This window comes from Myotis yumanensis, unplaced genomic scaffold (assembly GCF_028538775.1).
Source record: "Myotis yumanensis isolate MYYU_CA2020_CCGP unplaced genomic scaffold, mMyoYum1.0.hap1 SCAF_3, whole genome shotgun sequence".
Classification (NCBI taxonomy): Eukaryota; Metazoa; Chordata; class Mammalia; order Chiroptera; family Vespertilionidae; genus Myotis; species Myotis yumanensis.
In genome coordinates this window covers 162,919,749-162,937,814 of record NW_027223754.1, presented here as the reverse complement: position 1 = coordinate 162,937,814, position 18,066 = coordinate 162,919,749, and the positions used below count along the sequence as shown (strand labels likewise).

Sequence of the window (18,066 nt, the reverse complement as noted above, 5' to 3'; positions counted from 1 at the left end):
CTGGCTGCTGGGGGTATGTGGGGTACGGTCAAGAAGAAAGAGGTCATGGGGGGAGCTGGAGCTGTGGTCCAGACCGAGGAGTACTGAGTTGGAATCAGGCTATGGAGGAAGAGGCAGAATCACTGGGGAATTGGAGAAACACTGCATGGGTGGGGGTGGGGCTGGAAAGGCTTGGCCAGTGGGAGATGGGGCAAGAGGGAGCTGAGAGTCGGAATGCTGGAGGGGGCGCACACTGTGTTCACAAGATCACATATCCTTGCATCGCAGCAGCATTTATTGAAACACCGATTGAGATAACCCAGAAGGCAAGCCACCCACAGACAGTCGTAACAAGCCAGGTACCCAGGAAGTGGCCTAACCTTCTCCATCCCAGCTGCTGCGAGTTGGACAGACCCCTCCTGCATGGGCAGAGGGAGATCTGGAGCAACTGTGGAGTTTTCTTTGAAATGTATAAAGTGCATTCAATAGCAATACCTGTCCAAAGTCAAAAGGATTTCCCTCCCCTTCATGGGCCTCTCAATGGGAGGTCACCGTGAGGAGTCTGGCTGGGACAGGTTAACTCAGAGGAAGGCAGTCAGTCACAGAGACTAGCATAACACACAAAAATGACCACGGAGCAGGTGCTCCCTGCAGAAACCTTCCCAACCAGCAGAGGGAGCTGCGTGGTGTGTTGGGGGGTGGGGGGACTTCCTCTCTGATTCTCACGTTGTTGGAGACCTGAGGATGGCTAGGCTCGTTTCTTGTTCCAGGGGAAGGCCAAGTCCCCATGATGTGCAGCCACCCAGGTGACTGGTAATGTCCCAGGGAGCTTGGTGAACAGTGCAAATTGGCCGCGGGTATTTCTGAGTTAAATTGGACTTAAGTGAAAGGCTGGGAATGACTCTCTAACCGAAGCCAAGAGGAGAACCGGGAAACAACTCCCTAAAAAGAGAAGGTGGCGGAGCGGCCCCAGGGTCTGTCCCTCTGTAGGAACATGTGGAAGATTCCAGAAGCAAGCACACATTTCCATTCACACACCCTCTGTGCACATATGGACGCAGGTGGCCCCAGACTCTATGCAAAGCGGACAGACCGGCTGCTCCCGCAACTGAAGCTGGAGGGGCGTGGCTGGCAGGGGGCGCAGGAGTCAGGCGCCATCACCGTGATGCTGCCCCCGGTGGCCATGGGGCCCGAGACAATCTGGCGCCCCGGGGTGGTGCTACACGTGAGCCCCCCGCAGGTGACTCCGCCCCGGGAGCTGCTGACACCTGTGGGAAGAGGGGACACCTTGGGGTGAGGGGCCCGCCATGATCTCACCAACCCCGTGACAGATGCCAATGCCTTCCACATGGCAGGCGGCTCCTCCTCCTCAACGTGGTTAATAACTCATGCCCAGCTTCTCCCAGCCTCTCAGCCCTTCTAACGGACCGACCGGGGCAAGAAGAATCAGGGGACCCTGGGAACCCAGAGGGGCAAAGCTGCTTAGCCCCATTTCCATGGCCTGCAGTTCACTTCTCCACCAGGGAGGGCGCTCAACCATCCGTGTCCCCAGTTAGACTCCAGGGGAGGATGAAAGGAACATTCCAGGTTCAGGGAGTTAGGCTGCAGGGTTCAGCTTTGCCCATCAACAAAGCCATTTTCTAGGGGGTTTCCAGCAGATACTTACACACATTCACGGCGCCCACGCCTTCACACAGCCTGTAGAGAAAGAAAACTCTTAACTTCAGAGGCACATGACATGGGTGCAGGTCCTGGCTACTGCACTTATTAACTGTGTGGCCAGAGAAAGTCACCAAACACTGAGTCTTACTCCTTATCTTTGGAGGGGAAAAACGATTCCTACCTCTTCAGATTGTGAGCACTTAGCACATGCTGAGCACATAATAGGCATTTGATAATTGTTACTGAAGCTTGACCTGTACTAGTGGTGGGTGGAGATGTAGCTCACACTTGGGCTTAAGGAAATTTACTCCCCCAGGACCTCCTATACTCCACAAGGTCTTTCTGAGCCCCACCTGTGCTCCTCGCCCTCTAGCAGGCGCCTGTAGGTGGCGATCTCGATGTCCAGGCCCAGCTTGGAGTTCATGACCTCCTGGTACTCCTTGAGCAGGCAGGCCATGTCCTGCTTGGCCTTCTGCAGGGCGGCCTCCAGCTCGGCCAGCTTGCAGCGGGCATCGCTGATGGCCGCTTCACCCTGTTGCTCTGCCTCGGCCACGGCAGCCTCCAGCTTGGCCCGCTATGGGGAAGGAGAAGTGAAGACAAGGATGAGAGAGGGAAGGCACAGCTTAATTCACCCAAGCTGATAGATTAGGGCAGGGAGTGGAAGGTCCCAGAGAAAAGGCAGGTTAACTCCCTATGACCAGGTAGTTAATGGGATGAAAACATGAAGAAGGAGATGGGTAAGCTTTCACCATCTCTCTTTGGTGGTGGTCACAGGGTTGCCAAGAAGAGGGTCATCAATGAATACGGCTCATCCCAGCTCAAGTGTGTGATGTGGTAGAGCCCCTGCCCATTCTCTGGGTCATGTGCATACTGTGAGGCCTGCTTGGGGCCAGAGGGCAAAGGGCTTGGTGCTGCCGTCTGCCTGTGCTGGGTATCTGAGTGCTCCCCACACCCGTACCTGGCACTTGGCGTTCTCAATCTCAGCGGTCAGCCTCTGGACCATGCGGTTCAGCTCATTGATCTCCTCCTTGGTGCGGCGCAGGGTCTCCCCGTGACGGATCACTGTGGCCTTCATCTCCTCGCACTGGGGGGAAGCAGAGATGCTCCCAAGGCTCAGGATGAGACATCCCCCATTGAGGTCACCATGGATGTTAGTGCAGGCTGTACAGTGCTCAGCCTGTGCAACCACCCATGGCAGCCCTGCCCCGTTTCCTCAGCCTGAGAGCTGTCTGGCCTCTGTTACCATCCTTAGGATCAGAATCCCCAGACAAAAGCAGCCTTTTCTAATATATACCTCACATCCCTCCCACTGCCATGACTAGGTGGAAGGTGTCCTGTGGCACTCACCTTGCTGCGGTACCAGGACTCGGCCTCGGCCCGGCTGCGGCTGGCGACATCATCGTACTGGGCCTTGATCTCAGCCACGACGCAGTCCATGTTCAGGTCCCGGCTGTTGTCCATCTTGACGATGACCGAGGTGTCTGAGATGTGGGCGTGGAGGATCTGGAGCTCCTGGGGGATCAACAGCCAATGCATTTGGTTCTGTTGCCTGGTCTGGGCCATGCGCTCCACCCCTGGGGGCAGTACCCACTCTCTGGAGGGGACACTGGTCATAAATGTTACATGACCGCTGCTCCCCATGTTCCCACCTGCTTTTGTTCACACACAGTGACATCATAAAGCAACGAAGCTGGACGGGGCCCTAGAGGGCAGCTGGGGACAGCCTCTGATTTAACAAATGGGAAAACTGAGGCCCAGCATATGAAAAAGGCCTAACTCAAAGTCACCCGCCAGGGAACCTGGAGTTTCAATGCGAGGACTAGTGATTTTCCCATTAATTAAGATGCCTCTCTAACTAGAAACCCACCCTGATCCCCACCCCCACATATGTACTTTCATATCCATGTGTAGACTGACATGTGCACAGACCACCTGCAGGCACACACACTGCAACACAGAGAGGTGCTCACAGACATAGAGAGGCCCGACCACACACAATCCACAGTCCTCAAACACGTATGCCAGGCTCTCATACATAAAGGTGTCTGTGACAGCCACACATCATGCCCTTTTTGCTTGTGTGTACATGCTCTTTTCATGCTTATATCACACATACACATGCAAACGCATGCACACAACACACCTTCGCCTCTCTCCCCCCGGTCTCCACATCTCCCCTCCACTGCCCTGGCTGGTTGGCAGGGCCCCCTCACCTCGTCATAGAGGCGCTTCAGGAAGCTGGACTCCTCCACCAGGGCCTCCACATTAGCCTCCAGGTCTGATTTCCGCAGGTATGCGCAATCCACGTCCTGGTGGTGGAGAGAGGAGGAAGGGTGTGTGTGGGAGGCCCAACGAAGGAAGGGGCCTCTGTGGTCAGTGTGGTGACCGCGCACCCCGGTGGAGGTTTCACAGCTGGGTGTTCCTCCCTCCCTGCCTTGTGACCAGTCCCCTCACCTTCTTTAGAACCACGAACTCGTTCTCTGCCGTGGCTCTCAGAGCCACCTCCTCTTCATACCTGAGTGTGGGGGACAGAGGGGCCAGGGCTGAGGGGTTGGCGCTTAGATACCAGCCCAGTTCCCAGCCAAGCTTTTCCGGGGGTCAAAAGGGATGAACTCCCTGCAAATGTTATCTTGTTCTTCCCATGGTCTCTTTTTTGTGTTATTCATGAGCTCGCCCTTGTGCCAGCCTCGCTTGTTCCACCCCAGTTCTGCTTGTGGGATGAGATTCGGGAATCCCTCTCTACCCCCAAGTCCAGATCCAGAGAGATCACAGAGCCCACGTCATACAGGTGAGCTGGGAGGGGCAGAAACAAAGATAGCTGCAGAACCCATTGGGATTCCTTTCCTCACTCCTCTGAAACCAGCACTGAGACCCCAGGACCTCCCAGCAGTGGAGGCAAAGGCAAAGAATCCAAAGAAACCTAGGTCTCTCCTGGGGTTCCAGGTAGCTCCTGTTGATGGCAGGAATCTTAGAGAAGCTGCTTCTAGAAGGTTGTGGGCAGAGCCTTCACCTCCCCCCTGTGACCCCCTGGTTATGCTGCACTCACTTCTTCTTGTAGCCCTCCAGCACCTCCTGCACGTGGTTTAGCTCTGAGGCCAGCCTCCCACTGTCGGCCTCCACACACTCAGCCTCCCGCCTCAGCGTCTCAATGTAGCCATTGAACAGCGGCTCCAGGTTGCTCTCACAGCAGCGCTGGTTCTGGTAGTACTGCCACTTGGTCTCCAGCAGCTTGTTCTGCTGCTCCAGGAAGCGCACCTGTTCAGGGTGTGGAAAGAGACTCAGTGGGGAGTCTGGGGGGTGCATGGCCCACAGAGCTCCCTCTGCCCGGATGTTCCCTGAACAGCCAGGTCCAGCCAAGTGCTGAGCCATGGGGTTGAGTGTCTGCAACTCAAGGGCCCTGGCTCCCCCAGGGAGGCAGTGTGGGTGTGAGGGAAAGCACTCAGGCTAGACACCAAAAGTCTGGTTCAAGCCCCAGATCTGCCACTCTAAGTGGGAAAGTTGTCTAACCTCTTGGTGCTTGGTTTTCTCATTTCTAAAACAGAGATGATGATAGTACTTTCCTTAAAGTGGTGAAGATTGAACAAGTTAATGCATGTCAAGTGCTATGTGTCAGTCCCTGACACATAGTAAGTGCTTCACTAGCTTAACTATTACTGAAATCACTATAATTAACAATTATTACAATTCATTTATGAAACACTTATTGAATATTTACTATGTGGTACCAGGCCTGTGCTAGGATACACACACACTCACACACACATCCATCAATACCCATAACATCTATATCTATATCATCTATATCTACATCTATATATCTATATCTATATCTATATCTATACCTATATCTATATCTACATCTATAGTCTATTACCTCTATCTATTTCATTCAATCCTTACAATCCTTTGGGTGGGGAGATATTATTTCCCTCTACATACAGATGGGGAAACTGTACTTGGTGTGAAATCACTAGCTTATTGCCACACATTGATGGAGCCAGGATCTGCTGTCCTTTGAGTCCACTTCACCTGCCCACCACAGTATGTCTAAATAACTCATCTAAACTCTCTCAGCTTCAATTTGTTATTGAAAAAATAGAGATAATAATATACCCCATTGGGTCATTTTGAGGATTAACTTAGATCACTACAGAGAAAGTGATAACAGGAAGGTCACCCCCCCGAGCCCCTGAGCCCCCGAGCCCAGACCCAGAGCCTGATTCCATGTACTCCGCCAGAGTGAGGCATCATGGACACCAGAGGAGCCAGTACGAAGGGGGGTGCAGAGGTGACCTTTATGGGGGGCAATTATCACATGGTGCCAGTGGCCTCCTCTCATCAGCCTGCTGCCTTCCCTTCCATAGTCCCAGCCTTGCAGCCATGAAAGAGGCTGTCGAGCCTGCTTGGTTAGCTGTCGCACCTCCTTGCTCACTACTGTCTTTGGAAAATAACACTAACAGCTAACACTTACTATGTGCCCGCATTTTTCGTGCATGAACCCATAAATCCCCACAACCACCATTTGTCTGAGGTCTCAAACTGCAGAGGGGCAGAGCAAGGATGGGGGAGGCACGGGGCTCCCAGCCATGCCCCAGCCGCTTCCCGTGCTGCCTGGGCCATGAGCCACATGCCTTTTGTTCTCCCCATTCGCTCCCATTCTTTCAGCACCCAGTGCCCAGTCCAGTTTTTCAGGAGCAGCTCTGATATTCCTGTTATCTCCAGAAGCACACAAGCGCTTTAGACCGCAGGCTTGATTTCTGGACCACTCTGGGCCCTCCATACACTTTGCTGGAATGAGACAGTGACCATCAACCCTCCTGCCTATAACGGTTGCATTTCTCTCCCTCTGCTGCCTCACACCTGGCTGCCATGCTGTGTCCCCAGCAGACCAGGACCTTCCCAAGGAGGGCAGGGCTGGAGCCTTCTCTGGACCATCCTGGGCCTCACTGACCTTGTCGATGAAGGCAGCGAACCTGTTGTTGAGACACTTGATCTGCTCCTTCTCTTCATGCTTCACGCACTGCGCATCGGGATCGATCTCCAGGTTGAGGGGCGTGAGGAGGCTCTCATTGACCGACACGGTGGTGATGCAGGGCGGGCTGGGCCCGCACACGCCTCCTGAGCGGTATCCGAAGCTGCGGCCGCCGGAGCCAGAGCGGAAGGCGCCCACCGCCATGCGGGGCCCACAGGCGCCCAGGTGAGAGAGGCTGCGGCTCCCGAAGCCCCCGGTCAGCCCCCGGTAGCAGGACACCCCCCTATAAGGGGCGGCAGTGATGCAGCAGCGGCTGCCAGTTTTGGGGGCCACAGCCGAGCAGGAGCTGAAGGTCCTGGTGACCCCACATCCCGAGTTGATCCGGTAGGAGCGGCAGGACATCGTGTGGGTCTGAGCAGAGCCTGAGCCAGCGGGCCTCTTCCAGGGCTGTGGGTGCGCGGCTCAGGTTCCTCTGGCCTCTCTGGTGCTTCCTGGTCCTTTTATTGGAGGGGAGAGCGAGGGTTGGCCGCATAAAAGTAGTGAAAAGGCATTTTATGTTGTTTATTGGCTTGGGGAGTTTGCCAGCAACTCCCCAAAGACTCGTCTTAAAGGTGAGCTCAGCGGCGACTCCAGGGCTGCGTAAAAGTATTGAGGATGTTATTAGGAACACTGTGCGTTTGCACTTTTCATCTTCAAAGCTCGTTTACATACATTAAGTAATTAATTTTTTCATATTCTCCCTGTGAGATGGCCTCAACCCACACCTGGAGACGGATATGAACTCCACAACAGTCTCTGTGGCTGGTTTGGGGTAGAGGCAGGGGCCCTGTCTCAGGGGGAAGTGCTAGGGGCCCAGGTTGGGTAAGACCAGGAGATGTTACCCCCTCTTTCCTCCTGGCTCCACGAAGTGTCCATTTGTCAAGTAAATCATTGAGTTTCAGGGGCCGATAGGTTGGGCGAACCCAAACCCACCCGGCAGTATTGCCTGGGAGGTGGGTCAGGACAGAGGGGCCATGCTGACCATGCTCCCTGCAGGATGGGGAGCACAGTCCCTTAGAACCGTCTGGATTCCAGTCCAGAAGACTCTGCTTCAGGGCCTTCATTTCCCACCCAGCAAAACTGCAAACCACGTAACTTTCAGTGGCCTCAATAACAGCCACTTGTGGGTAATGGGGAGCCTCCCTTTGAGCCACTTTCTCCTGCTTGGCTGAGGCATGGAGAACCCTAACCTGGGGTACCTGGCTGCTGTGGATGTGCTCCGGGCACCTTCCCTTGGCTATTTAAGAAGAAACAAGTCCTTTGAGTCTTTCTTCCAAGACCACCAGCCAGAGGAGGTACGCATTCTGTTTGTCAGCCCCAGAACTGTCACCCTTAGGGGAACATTTATTTATTTTTAATATATTTTATTGATTTTTTACAGAGAGGAAGGGAGAGAGATAGAGAGTTAGAAACATCGATGAGAGAGAAACATCAATCAGCTGCCTCCTGCACACTCCCTACTGGGGATGTGCCCGCAACCCAGGTACATGCCCTTGACCGGAATCGAACCTGGGACCTCTCAGTCCGCAGGCCGACGCTCTATCCACTGAGCCAAAGCGGTTTTGGCAGTTAGGGGAACATTTAAACACTGCTGGGGGGTGGGGGGGAGGTGGCTCTTCTTGTCTAAGGAATGATTTCTGGCTCCTGGGAGCTCTGGGATCCTGGCTTCTTCTAACTTCCCTGCCTCCCGGTGTGTGTTGGGGACCCTTATTAGAAACATGGTTGCTATTCTTCTAAAGTTTAGTGAGGGATGCAGGGATCCCTCACTAAACTGGGATGCACTGGGGGATGTGGTCCCTGCTCCTAGGGAGGTTAGCTAGACATCCCAGGTGTTAAGAGCCGCAGCTGATGTGAGAGCTGATGAAATTCCTTTGAGGGTGACAACTCCCAGAACCAGACACTGCCGCTCTGCCGCCTTTGCCCGAATCTTCCCTCAAATGCACGACGTCCTGTACCGGGTCTGCCCTAGTCTCTACGGCTGGGCCCAGCGCAGGTCTTCGCTGAGGAGAGGCTGATTGGCTTCTGTTTCCACATTCCACACCTGTTCTTCCGAGTAGGACAGCAGGGCCTTGGGCAGCGGGTGCAGGAGCAGGTAGCCTCATGATGGCCCCAGGTGATTTTCAAAGCATGGTCACCCACGGGAAAGCTGCTTGGACTTAGCCACTGGGCGATGGAATCAAAGTGGGAAAACCTGGTTCAAATTTGGACCCTTTCTAGTTGTGTGGCTTTGAGGAAATGCTTAACCTCTCTGAGCTTCTATTTGTTTTGGCCGTAACGTGGAATTCATCCTTACCTTCCAGGGTTGTCGGGAGGATTAAGTAGATAATAACACAGGCATGTGATTTGGGGACCAGAACATTCTGCATAAATGAAAGGGACTCTTGCTTCCTGTCAGAAGGCCTCTCCCCCTACCCCGCCCACCCCCACAGCCCCCTCACCCCTCCCTCAGCAGAGACTGGGCCTGTTCCGTGCTCCACCCACGGCCTTCACCTCCTCTGCGTGTTTATGACTTCTTTACCGTTCCAAGGCTGCCTTTCATGTTTTCTTTAACCTGATTTCATTAGTATAAAAATTTGGGATGGAGTCTGGGGGCGGAGACAGGAAGCGATATTGAGGAGCACAGGGGATGGTTTCCCAGCCTCCACCCCTCAGCGGGGGCTGAGCTGGCCTGGGTCCAAGGGTGTATTTTGGTGCCTTGGACAGTGAGCTCACGGACTGACAGTGTGTGGACCTGGAGCTGATGTGTGGGCCAAGAGGGATGCGGCCCTTTGAAAGTGGGGAGGAGGGTGGTGGCTGAGTGTGGGAAGGAGAGGAGGGGTGAGCTCTCTGCTCAGCAGCCTCAAGAGCCCATAAAACCTCACCCTCTTCTCCTACCTGTGAGCCTCTGCTTCTTTCAGCTTATTGAAGAGGACAGAAGCAGACCATTTCTGCTGCTTCCTGGGGGCAGGAGGGAATGAAGGCTTTTTTCTATAGGGTGGCTCATGTATCAGCTGCTCCCCTATGCCTTCCGCGTGCGCGCGCGCGCGAGCACACACACACACACACACACACACACACAGACATCCCTCCCAAACCTCCACCCTGAATTGGACGTGGGCACTGAGGATGGGAAAGGGGAGCTAGGGGACCCAGGAGACCCAGGAAAGCTCCACTGCTTTCAGAAATAAGTTTTCCCATCCAGGACCAGCAGAACTATCCAGAACAAAGTGTGGGCACCTGGGTAGGCATGGAATAAGGGCAGGTCCAGTCTGGCACTGGGACGCACTCATGGGCACTAGGTAAAGTTTGTGTCACTGCAGATGGCAGCTGAGGCCAGGCTGGGTGGGGCTTCCCAGGATGGCTGTCTGGATGGCACTTTGGGTTGGAGGGGCTGGGCTGTTACCAGGTCATTCAGGATAAGTGAGAAACTCATAGGTCAGACCAGTCTGACAGCTGCCCTGGACCCATGGCAGATAGGCCTTTGCCATATGGTTCTAACCAAGGGAAGTATATAAAACCCATAGCTCCATGCCTCTCTCTGCCCATCACCCACTATCTGCTCAGTAGGACCAGATCCCAGTCTGGTCCTCCTCCTCATTTCCTGCCCTATTTGCTCCCATACCCCAAGCATTCTCCCTGGTTACACTTTGCTGGGATGTCCCCGAACGGCCAGCCACCTCTTCCAGGAAGCCTTCTGATCGAGTCAGAGGGAGGTTGTGATTCCTCCCTTCCTGTCTCAGGAGGCAGCTCATACAGTGCCCTTCTGGGTAACTCCAATTATCCCCTTCCACACCCTTTGTCCTGGGTGTTGTCCTTCATCACCCTTTTGGTCTTGTACTCTCCTGTCCCCACACCTTTTGAAAGTCACACCCAGTATCGGGAAGCCCCACTCAAGAACCCATGTCCTCCCTGTAATTTAAAATGCTCCCAAGAAGTCACCCCTTCCAGGAAGCCTTCAAGAGTTAATTGGATGAGAGAGCTTGTTTACCCCACCCTGGAGCCCCAGGCAACTTCCCCCACTCCCTCTGAAGCTGCTCCCCTCCTGCGGTCCATCTCCTGGGGTTTCCCCAGAGGCCTTTCCATTCCCATTGGATCCATCTTGGATGAGTCATTCTCCTCCTGCATGTTACCTAGCTTGTTGGAGGAATGCTTGCTCTTCCCCACTCTAGGGCTCACTATCTCCCTTCCCTTTTGCTGCCTCTACTATGCTTAACCGCCTCCCCCCCCCCGCCCCCCCCCCCCCCCCCCCCGGCCTGTAGAAATGCTTCTGGACTTGTCCAAAGATAAGGGAGCTCAGATACCTTCCCATCCTGCCTGGTTGACCCTTGAGATTCTGTATTTGTGTCTGCCGGGGTGCTCATGGATCATCTCACTGTCTTTGCTGGCTAGCTCTACGGAATAGACCCTATGGACAAGGCACATCCTGAGCAGGGCCTTGGTGGCTGCCCACATGGCTTATCCACGTGAGACATCGCCCATCATCTCTGCTGGTCTTCTCCTCACTTTTACTCTGTGTTTGAATCTGCACCACCTCCTGGTGCTGGGACACAGCTCTCGAAGAGCCTTCTAGTGCTGTGACACATTCTTTGGCTTTTATAAAACTTGGGCATGACTCAGAGACCCCATAGGACAGGAGTGAGGTTGGACCAATAGGAAGGAGCTGGATGAACCACTGGCCCATTTCCAACACAGCAGAAGCTGGGCCCCTCATCCAGTCAGCACAGCTGCTCCCTGGGAACTCGGAGATTCTCTAGTCTCGCCCCAAAAGCAAGCCACACACCCTCCTGCAGGCTGCATTCCCAGTGGCTCTGCTGTTTCCCGTGACTACTTTGAGTCACATCAGGTGCTAAGTAAATCCAGAACCTCTAATTTCAGAAAGGGTCATACTAATGGTTTGGAAATTTTTTCTTCTTTTATTTTTAGCACTAGAATCATTTCCCTAAATCGTAGGATGAAAACGGCAATCTAAAACTGATGGTTGATGCTATCAGCTACTTGATGCGGAGTGGGGATGTTGTTTGAGCCAGACCCTCGTGGCCCTGTGCTGGGAAGACACACAGGGCCTCTGTGGGACTCAGGTCCCCCAGATGTATTTCCTGGCCATCAGAAAAAATTGAAAGTGTATACATTAAAATAAAAACATTACAATAAGCTAAGTTCAAATTGGTATTGAAGAAAAAAAAGTATTTTTGATAAACTTAGTGCAGCCTAAGTGTACATTGTTTATAAAGTCTAAGTAGCGTGCAGTAATGTTGCAGGCCCTCACTCACTGCCTCACCCAGAGCAGCCTGCTGTCCTGCCAGCTCCATTCCTGGTGAGTGCCCTGTAGGGGTGCACTGTTTGTTGTCTTTTATCCCATATTTTCACTGCTATGTTTAGATATGTATATATACAAATACCATCGTGTTATAATTGCCTACAGTATTCAGCACAGTCCCATGCTGTATAGGCTTGTAGCCTAGGAGCCATAGGCTACACCATGTAGCCTAGGTGTGCAGTAGGCTGTACCATGTAGGTTTGTGCAAGTGCACTCTGTGAGGTTCATACACCAATGAAATTGCCTAGCGATGCATTTCTGAGAATGTATCCCTGTTGTTAAGCGACACAAGACTGTATATATAGTTATAAAAGCAGTTAGGATTGAAACACTGGTCTCTGCTTGGCTTGGCCCCATCCACTCCATTCTAAGCACTGGAGAGTGATCCCCTTAAAACATTAGGTTGGATTATGTCACTCTTCTGCTCCAACACCCCAATGATTCCCCATTTCACTAGGAAGAAAAGACAAATCCTAGCAGTGGCCAGCAAGGCCATGCATGCCCTGCCTGCCCTGTTGTTACCTCTCTTACCTCAGCTTCTTGCTCTTCTTGCAACCACACCGGCCTCTTGCTGCTCCTCAGACACACTGAACACTCCTGACTCAGGGCCTTTGCACTGGCTGTTCCTTGTGTCCAGAATGCTCTTCCCTCAGCCACACACCTTGCTTCATTGCCGCCTGTGGGTCTTTACTCAAAGACTGCCTCTCACAGAGGTCCCTGACCCTTCCTTTAAAAATGGCAACCTGGCCTTCCATTCCTAGGCATTCTCCATCAGGCTTATCTTGCTCGGGTCTTTCTCTATGTTCCATAGCACTTAACACTCTAACACACTCTATAATTGACTTACTTATTCTATTTATTGATTATAGTCAATCTTGCCTCTCACCCAAAACAAACTCCATTGGAGAAGGGATTTCATGTGTTTTAGTCATTGATGGGCTTCAAGCACTTAGAGAAGTGCTGGGAATATAGTAAGTGCTCAGTAAATATTTGTTGACTGATTGGATGTATAAATGAGTGGATATCTTGGATACTTTAGATATTTGATATTTGGCAGAAAATGCTACCTTGTGGGAAGCTCTGGTGCTTAGGCCCCGAGGAACTCTCCCAGTTTGAAAGCCGTGGGACTCAGAGCCCTCTGTGGGTTTTTTCTGCTTTGAGGCTGTGGTTTTCTGAGCACCTGTGGGAACAAAGACTGATGCAAACACAGAAAAGTGAAAACAGTGCTGAGCTGCTGAGACAGGCCGTGGGTTTCTTTCTTAAAGTTGCTATTCATTGTTGTAGTGTTTGTGACCTAAATACAATTTTGGAAGAAAAAATGGTTTAAAAAAATTCTAAGCTCCCCCCCCCCCCCGCCCTCCCCCCCCCATGTCAAATGGCCAAATACTTTGCTTTTGAAATGCCCTGTGCATTGGCACCTTGGAAGTTGGCAGCCAGCAGAGGGCAGCAAACTCCCAGAGTTGGCTGGACAGAGGCTCAGTCATGGCTGCAGGAGTAGGAAAGGCCAGACTACTGCCTGCTTGCCTGTGACTCAAGATTCAGGTACTTTGGATGCAGATGCTGGAAACAGTCATCTGACACTGCAGCAACCACCTGTGCTTGGCATTGTACTGGCTGAGCTGCTTAACAAAGCTATTCCCCATCCTATAAAAAGCCAGGGGCCGTCATGACCTAAATGACCAGATGGATGACCAAACAGCAGGCTGCGTGGGTCAACCAGGCCGGCAGGGGCGTTAGTGAGGGACGACCAAGTGACTGAACAGCAGGCTGCATGGGGGCTGTGTGGGACGACCAGGCTGGCAGGCGGGCAGTTAGGGGTGACCAAGCCGGCAGGGGAGCAGTTGGGGGTGACTAGGCCAGTGGGGCAGGGCAGTTGGGGGTGACCAGGCCAGTGGGGGGGGGCAGTTAGGGGCGACCAGGCTGGCAGGGGGCGCAGTTAGGGGTGATCAGGTAGGCAGGCAGGTGAGCAGTTAGGAGCCAGCGGTCCCGGATTGTGAGAGGGATGTCCGACTGCTGGTTTAGGCCTGATCCTGGTGGGCCTAAACTGACAGTTGGACATCCCCTGAGAGGTTCCGGATTGGAGAGGGTGCAGGCTGGGCTGAGGGGACCCCCCACCCCCTGTGCATGAATTTCGTGCACCAGGCCTCTAGTTAGTAATAAAACTAGAACCACTCCTCCCCCCCACCCCCAACATAATCAAAACAATTGCAATCATTTATTGTGCACCCACTGTGTGCTAGGCAAAGTGCCAAGAACTTCAATTATGCCATTGCATGTAATCTCCACAATAACTCTTTGACATTGAAAATATCATTCCATTTTAGAGAGAAGGCAAGAGGCTTATTGTTTTCCCCAAGTATTATTTTCCTTCATTCTGAAGAACTTCTGCCTTCTTTTTAGAGTAGGTCTGCAGGCCGAAGGTGATAGATTCTCTCAGTTTTCCTTTATCTGAGTATGTCTTGTTTTTTTGCATTCACTTCTGAACGATATTTTTGCCAGACATAGAATTCTGGGTTGACAGTACTTAAAAATGTTGTTCTACTCTCTTCTGTCTTTCATGGTTTCTGGTGAGAAATCTGTGGTCATTTGACTTGTTGTTCTCCTAGATGTAATATGTCATTTTATGTAGCTTAAAATATATTATTTTCTAATCTTCTTTTCTCTTTATTCTTCAGATTGGATACTTTCTATTTATTTGTCTTCAAGTTATTAACTCTTTTGTCCTCTCCTTTTTTGCCATGAAGTGCATCAACGATTACAATTTTTTTTTAATGTAGTATTTTTCAGTTGTAAAATTTCCATTTGGTTCTGTTTTTATAGTTTCTTTGTTCTGCTAAGAAACTTTCATTCACTTCCAATGTGTTTTCCTTTATCTTTTGGAACAGAGTTATAATTGGCTTTAAGGTCTTTGTGTGATAATTCCAACATCTGTGTCATCTTGGGACTGGCATCTGTTGATTTTCTTTCCCCTTCAGAATTGGTCACATTTTCCTGGTTCCTTGAATGTCAAAATAATTTTAGCTCATATCCTGGACATTTAAAATATTCTGATGTATACACTCTTGGTCCTGCCAAACCCTTTGGAGGATTTTCAGCTGTGTTTTGTTTTAGTGGAGAATCAGCCTAGTTAGGTTCTGGCTGCAAATTCTGTCTCTCCTACATGGGAAATGGTTCCACACTTAGTTTAGTTTTCCATGCCTTTGTTTGCTGCTTTGTGTCTGTCCTGTGTATATGATGTTCAGGGGTTTGCCTGAAACTGGGGCAGTGGTTTAAATCTTACCTCAGTTCTCTAAACCTTTGACCTGCTGCTTTGTGTCTCTTGTGTGTGCAGCTCAAGGGAGAGCCCAGGACTGGAGAGGACTTACACACAGAGGAATCCCTTCCTCCTCACACTCCTTCCCCCTTTACAGGGTCTCTTTTCCTGGTTCCCTCAGCCAGAAAGAGCAGGTTTCTCTTGGAGGTTTGCTGCCCAGTTCATTGCTGCTGCACAGCTCCACAACTGGGAGCTGCTCTTTGGACAAAGCCATGAGAGAAAAGAGAAACACATGAGCATTCCCCTTCCAAATTTTCCAGCCCCCAGGGGTCCCTTTTCCTGCTTTCTCTGGTTAGAAAGACGGGATTTCTACTGGAGAATTAGCTGGTCATGCTGATGGTTCACAGCCCCACAGCTGGGGCCCACCCTCAGCTCAGAGCCACGTGAGCAAAAGGGAAAAACACACGGGTCACTTCTGCAAGCTTTGTCGCGCCGCCATGATGTACCTACTTTTGTTTACTTTTTTGAGTCCTCTGAAAGTTTATTTTTAAACAATTTTATCCAGAGTTTTTTTGTTGTTATTAGTGGGAGAGACGGGCTATAATAGGCTTACTCCATCATGGATGAAACTGGAAGTCAACTTAGTTTTAACAGGAGCACCTGGGCTGATTTTTTTGAGAATAGACTGAAGGAAGCGAGAGGAGCAGGGAGCCAGTTAGGAGGCTACTGCAGTTGTCCAGGCAAGAGTCACGGAAGCTCAGGCCTCAGTGGTCGTCACGGAGGTGGGGGAAATAGTTGGATTCTGGAGATTATTTGAAGGTTAAGTCAATACATTTTGCAATGGGATGATAGAGAAATAGGGTAAAAATGATTCGAAGATTTTGTTTATTTAAAATTTATTTTTGCTTAAGCAACTGAATGCACTTGCCATTAATATGGAAGGAGCAGAACGGAGGGGAAGAAGGAAGATGAGGCGTTTGTTTTGGGACATGTTTAGTTTGAGATGCCCATTCAATATGCAAATGGAGATGTCAGAGCAACCTGTAAATACCAGCCTGCAGTGAACGGGAGGTCTGGGCTGGAGACATAAACTCAGGAGTTAATGGCATATGGTTGGCATTTCAAGCCATGAGACTGGGTGAGGGCACCTATGGGGTGGGATATAGAGAGAAGAGGGCTGGTGGCTGGCTCCTAAGGAGCCCCAGTGTTGACTTGTTGTTTGACTCGGGAGGTCAGAAGCAACGCCTCCCAGTGGCATGTGTTAGTCAGGGTCCAATCAAGGGACAGTACCACGCTGTAACTTGAACAGAGGAAGTTCAATATAGACAATGTTGGGGTGGGAGTCGTGAGGGAAAAAGAACTCAAAGAGTATAGAAATGACTGATGTAAGGACTAGCAACTTGGGCTGTGATAGAGGCCCCAAGGAAAAGCCATGGCTGAGATCCAGACCTCGGGGGAGAGGGCACAGCCACTGCTCGCTGGGTTCCAGAGAAGTCACTGTGGTGCCCCACCAATGGGACTTGCTGGGAACCTTCCATCCCGAACCTACTAGTACACCCGTTAGGGTGCTGGGGAGAGCTTTCTTTCACAAGGAGGTGTCTTGCTGGGGGCACTTTGATATGTAATTGCCCAAGAAGGATGCTGAGGAAGCTCCTGGCTGCTGGCTGCTGTGCCAGGGGGCCTGATAGTACCAGGGGTGGGCAAACTTTTTGACTCGAGGGCCACAATGGGTTCTTAAACTGGACCGGAGGGCTGGAACAAAAGCATGGATGGAGTGTTTGTGTGAACTAATATAAATTCAAAGTAAACATCATTACATAAAAGGGTACGGTCTTTTTTTTTTTTTAGTTTTATTCATTTCAAACGGGCCAGATTCGGCCTGCGGGCCATAGTTTGCCCACGGCTGGTATAGACGGTGTCTGCGCTGCAGGAATCTGCACTGGGGAAACGGCCGAGAGAACACAGTGGAGGCAAAGTCCCCTACTTCTCAAGGCCTCACCAATGTTTATGGAAATGCCTACAGACAAGGCTTAACTTCATACCAATGGATCTAAGGGGATCAGCTCCATTTGCACAGAGTAGGGAATAGGGTGAATTTGGAGCCGAGGCAATACATTGATAACTGGCACAGGTGAATGTGGGTCTGGCTGAGGAGAGGCACCAAGGCCAGATGGAGACAACCTTGATGTTGCTGTCACCTGAGGGGTGCATGTAATTTCACATGGGAGATGGGATGGGAAGTCAGGAGCCCCTGGAAGCAGGAGGACAGGAGGTGGCTGGTGAGTCCCGGGTCAGGCAGGCCTTAGGCTGTGAGCAGAACAACCTGTACATTCTCAGGTTGCTCAATGAAGTCTGAGCATATAAAGATAGAAGGTGTGCTTCCTGCTCTCTAAGGAGGACCCCCCAAGGTGAGACAGAGCGGCACCCAGCCCCTGCTGTGAGATATGTGCCCTAATGGGGCTCTGTCATGACTGCACTTTGGCTGACTCCGACCTGTAATACAGACACATCTCCAAACTGGGCATGCTCTCTCCAGTCATGGTTTTTACACATGTTGTTGCCTACCTGGGACACTTCTTCTTCCTTGGTGTGGCTAACTCATCATGCTTCGCATCTCTGTTGGGATACTACATCTTCCAGGAAGCATTTAATGATGCCCAGTCTGGGCTGGGCCTCTCCTCTGTGTACTGTAGCATCGATTCTACCTTTAACACAGCATTTAGCATATCCAGCCACAAGTGCTTGTTTGCCTGTCCATCTATCAAGTGGGACTGTAAGCTCTCTGAGGATGAGGGCCAAGTCTTATTCATAGCTTTTTCCTCAGCATCGGGCCTGGCAAGTAGTAAGCCCCTATCATATGATGCA

General features: G+C 51.5%; 1 protein-coding gene across 2 annotated transcripts; it reads right to left on the bottom strand.

The window, feature by feature from the left end:
* Positions 1-1,053: 1,053 nt before the first annotated feature.
* Positions 1,054-7,015, bottom strand: LOC139005518 (keratin, type II cuticular Hb5). 2 transcript variants are annotated; one of them, XM_070407755.1, is made up of 9 exons: positions 6,593-7,015; positions 4,688-4,896; positions 4,096-4,156; positions 3,855-3,950; positions 2,989-3,153; positions 2,600-2,725; positions 1,995-2,215; positions 1,642-1,677; positions 1,054-1,240 (listed from the first exon to the last, which is right to left on the bottom strand). In XM_070407755.1, exons 1-9 carry the CDS (start codon positions 7,013-7,015, stop codon positions 1,054-1,056), a joined length of 1,524 nt encoding a protein of 507 aa, XP_070263856.1. The 2 variants fall into 2 exon arrangements, with proteins under 2 accessions (XP_070263856.1, XP_070263855.1); XM_070407754.1 differs by having other exon boundaries at positions 1,054-1,247; positions 1,646-1,677.
* Positions 7,016-18,066: the final 11,051 nt, after the last annotated feature.

Coding starts and splice junctions, on each gene's coding strand:
- LOC139005518 (XM_070407754.1), bottom strand. CDS start 7,015: ATGTCCTGCCGCTCCTACCGGATCAACTCGGGATGTGGGGTCACCAGG. Junction 4,897..6,592: donor TCGCTGCCTTCATCGACAAG/GTCAGTGAGGCC, acceptor CACCCTGAACAG/GTGCGCTTCCTGGAGCAGCA. Junction 1,248..1,645: donor CGTGGGCGCCGTGAATGTGT/GTAAGTATCTGC, acceptor CTCTTCCCACAG/GTGTCAGCAGCTCCCGGGGC.